Here is a 13,218-nt window from a genome sequence, read left to right as displayed (position 1 = left end):
GCACAATACCTTCTTGTTGCTTATAGGCAACACTTTCCCACTTGTGAATTATTGAAGTGTAGTCGATGTAAACGAAATAATTACCACAGCTAAGTATACATTTACATTTTCTTAAATCATTGTTAGAATGAGGAAATTCATTCATTATTGATAAATGGCGCTTTATAGTTTTGTGTTTTACCTTGTCTCAATCGTGGTGGCGTAGTGCTTGTGGGTCATCTTTTGAGTACTGTATAGATCTTTGTTGCGAAACGTATCGCCCCAAGTGTCTTAAAATAGGACTTAATATGTAAATATCACTAGGCGATATCCAACTTCAGGTATTGTTCCCAAACATGAATGCCTAATCAAAACGAAAAAAGTCTCCAACACTTAGAACAATGACACGACGCATGCAGATTTCGCTTGCAATCTTCCAGCAGTTACTCGCACTTGAAATTTACTTGACACAGAACTATTAACCTATTGCAATACCAGCGAGTTGTCAAACGTTCGCAGATCGACATGCAATGCTGTTTTGCCGCATCGCAGAAAGGTAAAACAGAAATCCCTGTTCAAACTTTCAAAGCAGAGTCATGGAAACCGATGGGTTCCATGACTCTGTTTCAAAGTGAAAACATTTTCTTCATACACATATTATTGGCTAACGAATTCATGCATTAAAACTAATCAAGGTTGTTTTTTATCCGCCATACGTCACAATAGAAAATTTGCAATCGCATTTCTAAAATGAAATAATAGAGACAAAACCATGTGAATGGTTCTGTAAAACTGTTTCTAGTTCAGTAATCGAAACTGGGAATGTCAGGATAGTCGTCTCAGTTAATCTTCCTGCATGCCAAACGGCGGATACATGCCAAATTTCGATCACGGGCTCATCGCGTTGTTGGAGTACATCATGTCGTAAGGGTTTCTCATCCTGGGATAGCGTGACGGAAGGACATAGGATGATCCAAATTGAGAAACACATCGACCTCTTGGAGTGCCATATTCTTCAACGAGGAAATAGCTACTTCGCCTGCAAGGCCCACGTGTGAACGATTTATAACAGCCACCTTCAGAATTTAGTGTTGACTTCCAGTAGATTTGGCAACCGTTGCATTTGCTTACTGGGCAAGGCGAAGGGCGACAGGTGCCATAGTCGTTGGTATCCGGCTCAAGCCATTGGCCATGATCACAACGACCCTTTGTCATAAGTGACACAATTAAAAAAAAAAAAAAAAAAAATGTAAACAAGTGTTTTGATAAGACGAGCATCAAGGACATACCACTGGCCATTAAAAGATCTAGACAAGAGAAAAAAAAAACCTTGGCGTAGATACGGTGGCACCTATCATCTACCTTGAATAAGAGTTGATTACGATCGCGGCATTATTACGACAACGTCTAAATTGCGAATCTGTTGTACAATATATTGCAGAAAAATGTGGCGGTTTTCCCTATGCTTTGTTTGCCATACCCGACACATTTTTCTGCAACCTCCTGTACCTGAACACCGACAGTGCGAATAGGCAGTAGCGTGGCAACATACTGGTTGCGACTAGACAGTTCTCCCAGAAGAAGACGTTCTTCTTCCGACGTCACGATTTCAATCCGATTGAGCAAGGCATTTTCCTTGGCTGCTATGTTGGCATAATGGACCATCGAACGAATCAGCACTTGTGTCTCATCGAAATTAGCTTCCAAGAACGACTCTTCGGCGTAAATGATTCAAATTGACAAGCCGGGACCAGGAAACGGGTAACGTTCCAGTAATTGTGCGGGCAAACCCAGCTCACGACCTAAGGCTCTTACTTCATCTTTAAGGAAGTCTGTTGGGAAAAAATGCGAAAAGATTAAAGATCTTACTGGATTGTCATAACGCAGGAAAAACCTTAATGCAAATACCTTTAATAGGTTCTACTACACGGCCGTGAATGCGCAATTGACGAACCATTTCGGAATCGTTATGACGAGTCTTTATGGCAACAGTGCGCGAAGAAGCCATATGGAAAGCGGACTCAATTAGATCCGGTCTCAAAGTACCTGTAATATTTTCATATGTGATGACATTGAATATTAGGCAATATAATACAAGCAACAACAAAAAAGAGAAGGTTGATACCTTGTCCGAGAAGTAGATTATCCCAAGTTAGATTTAAATCGTTAGGCGTTGTATTTGCCATTTTGACAAACGTATCGTCAATAATTCCACGTTTTTCTTACCGATTAACAGTCAGACACAACGAAAAAGTTTGGCGGCCATGCACATCGTAGAAAGTCAGACTTGCTTAACAACCTAAAACAATTTTAAACCTCAAATCTGCTCGCTGGTATGAAGAAGAAATGAGAATCCACTCTCTGTATATAAAAAAAATATAATAAAATCGGTCATAGAACAAGAATTATAAACCGTAGAATTTGAGGTCTGACAGGACTAAGTATCAATTAATCTCGTATCAAATTTTGGCCAATAATAAGATTCTGAACCGTCCAGAAAAGTATCTCAAATTACCCAAAGGATGAGCCCGAGTTGCTGTAAACTAGTGACGACCTGCTCGGATTCTTCTTTACGCAGGAAGCCGTTATCGATATAGATGCCCTGCACTCGCGACGAGATATCACCTGTAGAAGTGCTTCATGGAAAAGGGCAGTACAAATGGCGAAATCGACTCCACCGTTTACCAGCATGAGCACGCTCTTTTCACGTCCGACCGTACGCGGGATGTAATCGATACACTACTGCTCTCGTTTCTTCAATGTGAAACCTCCTTGCAATCCACAGATGTCGAACAAGAAGTTATGCAACATTTTTCGTCCTGTAATTTTACACAAGCCATTAAGATCATTGTTTCCCACTCAATGGAAAGGAAACCAACATACCGTTATCAATCAAATCATGGAACTAGACTCCGTAAAGACGGCGTTCAGTATCAGCAATAGCGGAAATAATATGACGCGAACATTTTGCGACGCAACGCAACGCAACCCTTCTGCAACCTTGTCTACGCTGTCACCATGGGTCAGTAATACCATTTACCGAGTCTCTAAGCCTTTAAACAATGGGCACTCCGTTTCTACTTGGTTCTTGAATTGCCCATCTTCTCCAACATCTTTTCTCTCCACCGTTTCACCTTAACAGAACAAGACAAACAAACAAACAAAATATAATAAGCGTTACTTATTTTATGACATAATTGTTATTTCTGACATGTTAAATACTGCTGTGAAATAACTTGAATAATAAAAATTTGATAAAACAGAATTGGTTACCTAATGCCTTGTTGATTAACTGCATACACAACAAATTCTCGGCACTGGAAGACGGCCAGTAAAGATTCCTGGGTCGTATAGTGGGGCATCCGCTGCGTAAACTGGGATGCCTCACTAGGACCTGTTCAAAAGTAATGTAATATTCATATTTGACTCTACCATTTCAGAAACTTGATTCTAAACATATATATACACTTCCATGTTTTCAAACGTTAGGTTTAACAGTAACATTGAGCAAAAAAGTCAACAACAAAAAATGCCCCATTTGTTTTGGGTTTCAATGTTTACCTCCTGAAATTATAATCGCTTTATTGCCTTGTTGAAGCAGAAAGGTAGCTGGGGTTTCGAGGGCTTGAATATCAGATTTCACACATTGTTCTCTGACTCTGCAATCTATAAACTAAAATATAAATTTTTTAATGAATTGATTTTTCATATCATCTATCACCCATGGCTTTCTGGTCTGCCTGAGAAGTGGAAGATTGTGGAATCAATCTCCACCTGTGAAAATAATTGATCTAAAGTAATAGGTCATATGTCGTTTCATTTTACCAATGTACCAAACTAGAAACAAATGTTTAGTCCTCAAGCTCTAGGTTTTTCCTGCTAATTGAAGAATACCCAAAAAGTTCCTTTATTAACACAATTGCACATTCATCAAATACCTTAAACATCTTTTCACAATCTTTCCATGACATTTGGTTTGCATCAAGACATCCTACATTCCTTGTTCCAAGAAGCAGGAAAATATTTACGATACAAGAGTCATCTAAACAAAGCCCATAGCTCCCAATTTCCGTAGGGAAGAGTCTTTTAATACTGTGTCAGAGTAATAGAATACAGTATTCTATTACTCTGACTGTGTAGTCCTATGTTCAATAACAGTTAAGCTTATATAAATATGGTCGCGCTTATTGCCCATCAACTTTTGAGGGGCATTAGACTTTTTTTGCTATTGCCCCTCAACTCCAGATGGCACTAGTTACGGGAAAGGGTCGGCCTTCTGACTGTTTTTTCTTTTCTTTTTTTATTATATGATATGATACCTTCGTGTAGTCTGATATTCACTGCTGATATTCACGTTTTTTTTCCTTAGTTATTTTATTGAGGTAAAATCCTTCAGTGGGTACTAATTGCAAATGCACTCTTTTCTTCAGAGTCGTGCGTGTCATAAGATGATGCTTTTTGACATTATTTTGTTTTTTGAGATAGTTTTAAATGATAAAAGTCATTTGAAATGACATTGATGACAGATATAATACCTAAACCATCATCTTATGACATATTGACACGCACGATTCTGGAGAAATAAATGCGTTTGGCAATTAATAACCACCGAAGGATTTTATCTTAATAAAATAGCTAACGAAAAAAAAAAAAACCTGAATATCAGCGAAAAGACTGCAAGAAGGTTTCACATAATAAAAAAAAAGGAAAAAAACGGTTAGAAGGGCTACCCTTCCCCGTAACTAGTGCCCTCTGGAGTTGAGGGGCAATAGACTTTTCCAATTAAGAAATAATGAGTACTGGAACAATCATACTGCCATAACACATTTTAATTTGGATTATCAAAATACCTAGTTCAGCTCGCCCTTTGCCTCTGATGCTTATCAGTGTAGAACATATTTGTAACTGCTTGGTGATCAGGAATGTAGATAAACGCCCCCTTGCGTATGCTACTCAGGCTACACAGTAGACGCAATAACGCATAAATCCTTGGCGGATTAAAAAACGAAACTGTTGCCTGAACAGGCGCCCTATAACTACCACCACCAATCTAGATTTCTGGAGAAAAGAAAAAGAAAATGGAGAAATAAAAAAAAAAAGAAACAAACAATAAAGAAAAAAAAAATAGCCAGTTAGAACCTTAAAAATTAAGTATTATAACAAGGACAAATATTTACCATAGGAATTGTTGAGCTAGGCACCTGCTTAAGTTGTTTGATTTCACAAATTATCATTCACATCCCTGCCATTACTAAAGAAGACGTTAGATGATGTTGGAACCTACTGCTTCGTAAGCTGCTACCAATCCTACATAGACAACCAAATGGGGGTTTCGTGATCGTCATAAAATCGGAGATTGAAATGTCGGGCTGTTAGCTAAAAGACATTTTGTCCGCCGATAGAAATTGTGGAAAATGTCAGGCTCCACAGATCAGGAAAAAAAATAACTCCGTAACATGCAAATAAATCAATTTGAAATATTTTCCTTTAAAACATACAGAATAATAAAATCTTTCACAAATAGCACATTAAGATTTGATAGCATTACCCAATGGAACACAAGAGTTCACCAACTTAATGCACAAGGATATTGCCCGTTACGACTCCCGAGCTATGACGCAGCAAAGAATCTACCTATAAAAAGAAGAAAAAATAAGTTATAGGTAGACAAAGTCCTGATTATCGCCTAATCCCCGAAAAAAAAAAAACAACAACAAAAAATTCGTGGCAATAAAGAAATGGACGAGTTATAAAAAAAAGAAGCACGTTTGCACGATGCATCCTACCAAAAAATAACAAACCATTATAACAAGGATGAAAGACAAACATTACCTATTTCCAAGGGTGCATGAAAAGATTTGTTGTAATGGCAAAAAAAGCTTACCTAAACTATCCGACAATTATTGCCCGAACATGCTCTTATGCCTGTTGATAAACTGTACCAACATACAGACTTCATGTGACCGTTGTAACATTGGCCTATATGTGGTAACATTTCGCCCTTGGTTGATGCAATATGCACAATGGCTTCATTTCCTGGTGTTAAAAATAAAAGGACTATTGAAATATCATGTTGTCGAAGAAAGACGGTAAGTTCAGCTAACAATACTATATACGATCTGACATACTGAACAAGAAGTTCCAGAGATTTTCCATTTACATGATGTGGAGATACAGCAAAGGCTAATGCTGCTCTAAAGTAAAGCCTGATAAAATATTTCCACCACTTTTTTTCTATTGCACTATTGTAACTGAAATTATATATTTGCGGCAGACGTACCATCCACCATATTGTCCAGTCAACAATTCAATCGTCAACGTGGCTGTGAATTCGTTCACCAAACGGACGCTAGTCGTCGTCGTTGCAGTTGTCGGTGCGATCACTTGGCCATCTTTCGACCAGCTGACGGACAACGGCAATCCACCTTTAACTACGGCGCATTGAAGAGCCAATCGCTCGCCGGCATTCAACACGGCCGAATCGCTCATTGCCATTATATGAGGCGGGTCTGTATCCAATATCGTTTTTTTTTCGTGTTTTTTGTTTTTTAAACGGATTTCCGGCGACCGGAAGCAACAACAAAAAAGAACGTCGAGGAATTTCTTAATTTATCCTTCCTACCCACTTAACTCATCTGCTTTTTCTTGTTTATCACAAAAATAAAAGGGGAAAGACTTAAATTGGCTTCTGGCTGCTGGATCGATATAGTCGGTCTGTCTCATTTGCTTTCCTCTTTCCTCTTTTTTTTTTTTTTTTTTTTTTTTAGAAAGGAGAAGGAGCCAAGGGAAAGGGACTTGACGTGAGGCTAAAAAACTTCCTTTTTTTTTAAATTTTTTTTCTGCTTCCAGTCCGGATAGAAAAGCGCTGTTGACTTTCTCATCATCAAAGAGTATACACAGCGACCGAGCAAGTTTACAGGGCGGAGAGGGAAAAGAAAAAGGCGCCGAGTCAATATTGTCGCAAAGCTGTCAACAGGAAAAAATCCAACAAAAGGTTATCTTTTAAGTTTAGTTTTTTCTTGCCGAGGATCTATAATTTTTACTCTTTCTAATCAACTCGAGTGCCATCATTTCTTCTAAGAAAATGCGATAGAAAAAAAAAGGACTACTCGAATTATGGTTGGTTTTAATTTAGCTTTTGATTATTCATCCCTATTAAAGGAAAAGCCAAAGTTTCCAGATAAAAAGAGGAAAAGAAAAGGGCTGAGACTTACCGAGGATGTTGAGTTGAAGTGACTGGCGAGCCGAGAGTCCGTTCTGGCCACGTGCCTCGCAACTATAAAGACCGGCGTCGCTGCTCTTATCCAAGGGATCCATCCTCAAACTGCCATTGAATTGAAGTCCCTGACGGCCATTCAGCGGCAAACGACGTCCGTCTGTTTAACACAGTCAAGTCTGAATTCACGTTTTTCTGACAATTTGATTGAATTCAGCAAATGTAATTTTATTTTTATTGTCACCTTTTTCCCACGTGATGGCCTCAATGGGATAACCAGCGACAGGACAAGGTAATTCCATTCGTTTGCCACCAACTCCAACGACTGTACTCATCCGTCTAACATAAGGAGCTCCTGAAAATCAAATTTCTCTTTTCATCGGCTGACTGCACTGATTTGACTTGATTGTTTACCGTAATTATGCAAATTGGCTGAATGCTCTACGCGACCCACTCGAGTCTCAGCTACACACTGTTCGCACAAACGCCATTTAATCGAAGAATTACAAGAAAAACGTACCTATTGCACAAAAACGCACTTTGAAATTGCCTCCGTCTTTGACTCGGACGTGGGTTATGTTGAGATGGGCCACTAATGATCGTCGTGACCCGTTTGTTGCTGCTGGGCGAGGAAATATCGTTCGGAAACGGGCGATAACGGAAACGCGTCCAGCGTCCAAGTGAAATGAGGCAGCGGAGTGCCAGAGGCTAAACATTTCAACGAGACTGAACTTCCCGGATGTAAAACTTGCCGACTGAACGTTTCTTTCAAATGAGGAGGAAATGCTCCAATGGCCAGCTGGGCCGATGCTTGGGCCCAATCTCCTTCGTCATTGGATGCCAGGCATTGGTATATTCCCTCATCTTCACGTTGGACGGACGAAATGGATAACTGGACCATATCGGTGTAGCCGTCGTCACCGGATGAAGAAGAGACACGTCCACTATTGCCCACCAAGTAGCGCTGGCCATCTTTCAGCCAACTGACAACCGGCCTAGAATTTGTTTTCCCCAGATTTTAACTTAAGTTGTTATTCCATTTAACAAGAAATGTAAAAATGATTAACCTGGGACTACCGGAGAAATGACACGTGATGGTGACGGACGTCTCTGCATCGACGACTTGAATGTGCTGGGCAGCCGATGCGGCGGCGGCGGCGACGACGACGACGTTCGACGATTCAACGATTCTGACTTGTAATTTGTCACGAAAAACGAGTTCGGTACGTGATTCGACTAATCCCATGGAATTGTTGACGGAACAAATGTAACGGCCCTGATCTTCGGCGACGACGGAAGCGATGAGTAAAGTGCCACCAACGAGGCGATGACGCCCAAGTCCCAGCACTCCACCACGATGCTCTTGCGTGGCAGCTGATGCCACCAGTGGCAACAACAAATTGCCATACTGAATCGTTTGACTTTTGTACCATCTGCGTGGGTCAATTTATGGTTACGTACAATTGTTCAGACAAAAGAACTGTGTCAATAAATAGTTACTTGACTTTAGGTGGAGGATATCCGTGAAAAACACAAGGTAAAACGGCATCTTGTCCACGCCAAACTCGAATTCGATTCACACTTTCTACAATGACTGGTGCCATCTTTGTCATGGTTTCTAGGGTACACGTAAAGGTCATGTTTCATTGTTTCTCAACTGGAAAATCAATAATGTTGACACAATCAGATACCTTGACTGAGGATGATTCGTCCAGCAGTGGAACTGGTCATTGTTTGCCCGTTGGGCTGGACGAGAACTCGACAGTGATACAAATGATTCTCGTCGCCTTGGCGCGCAGACAAAACGTGCAAGTCGCCATTGGCCAACATCACGTGACGTCCATCTGTTTTACGAAAAAAAAATTTTTGAGTTTTTCATGTTGTTCTTTAATCATTTTAATTGCTAGAGGCATGGAAAGTGAACACTGAAAACCAAACTTTTTCGAGGAACTTTTTCAACTTTCACAAACTGTGTTCCATTTGAGCCGTTGCAACTGACGTCCCATGCCGACGGTAGCCATTTCTGAATAAACCGCTTGGTAAACGTTGACTCGAAAAGAAAAGCGATTGCCAAATATGCAAAGGCAGCAGATTTGAGTTCAAACAAAAGCCAGGAGTAACGATATTTTCTACATAGGAACAATTCAATCTTTTTAGTTTTAACAAATATTTACGTATACTAAATCAAACAAAGAGGTCAAAACTTTGAGGATAATTTAATTGAGCCTGAGCAGAAGGGTGTTTTTTTTTTTAATTGTTCCTTAGGTCAACGTGGCCCGTATTACTTCATTTGTCGATCGACAGTTAGCGAGGTGACACACATGAAAATGCAATCAGTCGTTGATTTCCACTTGGCATAGTCTACCTTGGCTGGAAGTAAGAAAAATGTCGTATCGATTGTCTTGAATCCAAGAAGTGACTGTAACATAATCACGAACAGAATCAGGAACAGAGCAACGAAAAACGGCCGTACTGCCACGACGAACTCGAGGATTCTCGACGGTGACCTCGAATGGCGGCAAAATCACTTTTTTGGCGCCAAAAAGAAAAGTAAGACGATTTTTGTGTTTTAAAAGGCGAATATAATTGTTAGTTTGACGAGACTAGTACCTGCACGGACGCGCACAGGAGTGGAGAGGATGCGACCAATGAAATTGGCTGCCAAACACCTGTAGGTGGCAGCGTGAACGTCTGGTCGGAACTGCTCCGGCCGGAAGGTGTGCAAAGTCAAACTGCCATTCGGTGATAACGTGATTAGATTGTTTGTCGTTGCAGTTGACGTTGCAGTTGACGGTGCAGACGTAGAAGATGATTCGACTGGATTCCAGATGCCGCTGCCTGCCGCGCTGCTGCCTAAACGTTCTTGAAAATCAAGTATTCCGTTCATTATACAACTCAAATGAAAAGGGGAATAGAATTGTGTTAACCTTTGGATGTGAGCCAAGTGATTTGGGGTGTAGGTTGTCCCCAAACTGGACATTCGATGGTGAATCCTCGATCGGGAGTAAAAGTCACGTCTGATGGCAATTGATTTTGGAAACGAGGACCAGCTGCTGCTGCTGTTCCCGACGACGCAAATGTGTCCATCATTCCGCTGCCAGCGTGTTGATTGGATGAAGCAATCACGTTGCTGCTGCTGCTGCCGCTGCTGCTGCTATTGGCGTGCAATCCTATTAGGAAACAAGACTTTGGCTAAACGAACAAGTACATGGCAAAAGGGCACGGCCAGATGAAACCAATTAAAATGGAATTTCCCGCTGCAAGTTTGACGTTGGAGCAACAGGGAAGTGAGAAAGAACGCAAAAAAACAAACAAAAAACAATCAGGTAATAAGAAATAATGATGCTGTAGGTGATGGAGGCTCATAGTGAGGAATATGTTCGCACAAGACGCGACGAACCGATGAAGCAGACGCTGCGAAAGAGAAAATAAAAGGGAGACGACGAAAATAATTGATTATCGATCGAGCCAGTGCTCGCTGTCGTCAGGGTCAATCTATAAAAGATGCAACGACGCGCAGGAGCTTCATATAGGCGTGCTCGTTTTCTTTTTCTTTCACCATATATTTATTTTCCTCTGTTCCAACATCCGACGTTATTTATTTATTTCTTTCTTTTTTGATATTTTTATTGTTTCGGGTGCTGTTGGATGCCAAGAAAAAGGGGCCACATCGTCAAGGGCGATCGAGAGGAATAAGAACGTTTCGATATCAGACTTTGCTCGTGATTATTTCGACTCGTGTGTGTCTGTCCCTTGCTGCCTCTCGAGTCTCGACTATCCTGTCGAACAATACCCCTAAGGATATACGTAGACATGGAGGCACAGCAGAAGAGAAACGGAATACATTTCGAATCATTCGATTGCATAATGGATCATGTGCCTGACATGCAGAATGCGGCCCTTTTTTTTTCTAACCAAACATCTTTAGCGAGTTTGAGAGCCTTGATGAGATTGACGTTGGCGTCGAAATGATCGTTACGTCCGTCTGCTACAGACGTACATATGAACGCATCCGAGTTTAAGCACATTGATAGACTATCTGTGTGAGTAATAGGAAATATGACCTCGTAGAACGTCGTCAAGAGCCATGAAAAGAGTTTCCGATGGAACCCAACAAAGGCGTATAGTACACTACACATATCGATCGCTGTGCAAAGGCGAGTACAATAGAACAGATCCAAGTCCATAGTGTACTGCGTCCACATGACGAAATGTGAGGTTGAAGCAACTAATAGGCAAATCCCTTCAATGCACGTGTGCAATTCAATTCCAAAGAATTTATTTCTTGCTACCAGTTGGTTTCCCTTTTTTCTTTTTTTCCTCGATTGATTGTAAAAAAAAAAAAGGGCAGCATTCAAATGGAAAACAATTTGAATGCCTTTTTAAATGCTGCGCAGCCATATTAATGTGTAGAATGAAAATAGTGGGGCAAAAAAAAATAAAAATAAAAAGTAAGGAGATGTCGAAAGAAAAGGGGAATCCAGTTTTAATGGAGAGCCGCAGACAATAAATGCGGCTGTGCCCATCCGGCGAGCAATACTACACATCAAGAGTCTATTCTTTTGGCGGCGTATCGCAAGAAAAGCAGTCGACTCTACCAGATAAATGTGGTGGATCGATTCCGCATTTATCGCGTCTCTACCGAGCGCTACCAACAGCACGTTTTCTTCACATGATGTCGAAGAGAAAGAGCTTTTGGTATAACAAATGCGTTTGAGAATCTTAGACGTTGCATGGGAGAACAAGACGCGGCGTAGTTTGGATCTTGGTCTCGGCGTCAGTGGCGTCGACAGTTTTCAATAGGGAAACTTTGGAGATCACTTTTGCAACCGCCGCTGTTTCAAAGTTCAGCCTTCAACTTATTGCTTCTAATTGTATTATTGTCGAAATAATGCAGCCCATTTAGAATAGACGGCAGCACAGTCGGACGCACCAGTTAAGACTGTTTGACGCACACATTCGAAAATTCGCCGTTGATTAGGAATGCGTTTTCTTTATTCTCTTGCCGGCCAAATAGACTTGATGAATATGCACGAAAATTTGACGAATCACGTCAATCGAAAAAGAGTTGCGTGACAATCGAGAATGACGAGTGCCATTGTTCTTTGGCTGGCAGCTATTGCTGATGCGGGCGATAACGTCAGGTCGACTGCGTCCATGTAGGCGGGCGTTCCGCGTGACTGACTCTACACTTTTTCGCCGTGCGCGGCTGATGGTTGCTGTTTCAGCAATTTTGGCGGATGAACGTGCCGCTCTCATTGATGACGACGAGCACTGTTTGGCCATACTAGACAATTCGATCTTCTTTTTGGTTTTCTTCTTCTTTCGATATACGAAATGCACAGACAAAGCGCATCTACAGATTCAACTCTTACATCTCGTACTGCACTATTTAGTCCTGACAGCACGTGGCACGTTTGTTTCATACGTCTAAAACGTACAAGCCTGTTTATATAAAGGTGGCCGCCGACGCTGCTGCTCGGCATATTATCGATTAGACTCGCTTCAACGTTCACAGGCGGAAGCTGTTGCTGCTCTCTCGGACATGTCCGTTTGCTCGCATATATTGAAAAACTCGGCCAAAATAAAAATAGCCAATATACAGTTGCGATATTAATCCCTGCTCGTGCTGCTGTTACTCCAGTCCAATATGCACGAAAACATGCTGATGGACACAAAGAGCTTAAAAGATTTCGAGACGCGCATACATTTCCCTTGTTCACGTTTACTTGGCTGTCGTTGCCAGGTCGTTTAATCTGTAGAATAGCACGTGCATCGACGAGATTTTCTTTCTTAAGTACACATCTGAAAGCGATTCAAGAAAAGAGAATTACATCGTGAATTGCAAATGGCCTGTACATTTCCGTCGGAGCTCGATCCAATGCCTGATAGGTTTACATGTCAAACAGAAAACATGCGACACTTTTCTGTTCTCAAAAACGGCAGTTGCATTCACAACCTGCCATCAGCAGCAGTCGAATTTCTTGTTGGACGCAATGGCGCAACAAAAAAAGAAGAGGCAA

The 13,218-nt window shown here is 41.1% G+C and overlaps 1 protein-coding gene and 1 long non-coding RNA gene across 22 annotated transcripts; one reads left to right on the top strand and one right to left on the bottom strand.

Annotated features, from left to right (window-relative positions):
- Positions 1 to 659: 659 nt before the first annotated feature.
- Positions 660 to 10,285, bottom strand: LOC123469659 (Down syndrome cell adhesion molecule-like protein Dscam2). Of its 20 annotated transcripts, none has more exons than XM_045168808.1 (25): positions 10,123 to 10,285; positions 9,806 to 10,057; positions 9,561 to 9,722; positions 8,887 to 9,039; positions 8,696 to 8,813; positions 8,263 to 8,628; positions 7,735 to 8,190; positions 7,610 to 7,667; positions 7,440 to 7,550; positions 7,194 to 7,355; positions 6,108 to 6,945; positions 5,864 to 6,015; positions 5,528 to 5,613; positions 5,157 to 5,286; positions 4,830 to 5,037; positions 3,918 to 4,121; positions 3,813 to 3,858; positions 3,701 to 3,753; positions 3,541 to 3,645; positions 3,253 to 3,373; positions 2,863 to 3,113; positions 2,495 to 2,798; positions 2,105 to 2,340; positions 1,888 to 2,025; positions 1,348 to 1,811 (listed from the first exon to the last, which is right to left on the bottom strand). In XM_045168808.1, the coding sequence occupies exons 1-7, from the start codon at positions 10,283 to 10,285 to the stop codon at positions 7,788 to 7,790; spliced, it is 1,617 nt and encodes a 538-aa protein (XP_045024743.1). In that variant the 3' UTR covers positions 1,348 to 1,811; positions 1,888 to 2,025; positions 2,105 to 2,340; positions 2,495 to 2,798; positions 2,863 to 3,113; positions 3,253 to 3,373; positions 3,541 to 3,645; positions 3,701 to 3,753; positions 3,813 to 3,858; positions 3,918 to 4,121; positions 4,830 to 5,037; positions 5,157 to 5,286; positions 5,528 to 5,613; positions 5,864 to 6,015; positions 6,108 to 6,945; positions 7,194 to 7,355; positions 7,440 to 7,550; positions 7,610 to 7,667; positions 7,735 to 7,787. The 20 variants fall into 20 exon arrangements, with proteins under 20 accessions (XP_045024748.1, XP_045024749.1, XP_045024743.1 ...); XM_045168811.1 differs by having other exon boundaries at positions 3,541 to 3,638; XM_045168807.1 differs by having other exon boundaries at positions 3,813 to 3,855.
- Positions 9,092 to 11,067, top strand: LOC116924667. Of its 2 annotated transcripts, XR_006642948.1 has the most exons (5): positions 9,092 to 9,571; positions 9,636 to 9,745; positions 9,803 to 9,912; positions 9,971 to 10,482; positions 10,547 to 11,067. It is a non-coding gene; the product is annotated as an uncharacterized LOC116924667 (long non-coding RNA). The 2 variants fall into 2 exon arrangements; XR_004395065.2 differs by having other exon boundaries at positions 9,971 to 11,067.
- The last annotated feature ends 2,151 nt before the right edge of the window (positions 11,068 to 13,218 follow it).

The sequence above is a fragment of the Daphnia magna genome, linkage group LG2, assembly GCF_020631705.1.
Source record: "Daphnia magna isolate NIES linkage group LG2, ASM2063170v1.1, whole genome shotgun sequence".
Classification (NCBI taxonomy): domain Eukaryota; kingdom Metazoa; phylum Arthropoda; class Branchiopoda; order Diplostraca; family Daphniidae; genus Daphnia; species Daphnia magna.
Note: the sequence above shows the minus strand (reverse complement) of the source record. Positions and strands in the feature narration are given on the sequence as shown.

Excerpts from the sequence above, each read along its gene's own strand:
- LOC123469659 (XM_045168813.1), bottom strand. The coding sequence starts at position 10,285 with ATGATGGACACATTTGCGTCGTCGGGAACAGCAGCAGCAGCTGGTCCT. Across the intron at positions 9,723-9,805 it reads TCCTGTGCGCGTCCGTGCAG|TGATTTTGCCGCCATTCGAG; the intron begins GTACTAGTCTCG and ends GCGCCAAAAAAG. Across the intron at positions 8,629-8,695 it reads TATCCTCCACCTAAAGTCAA|ATGGTACAAAAGTCAAACGA; the intron begins GTAACTATTTAT and ends TGACCCACGCAG.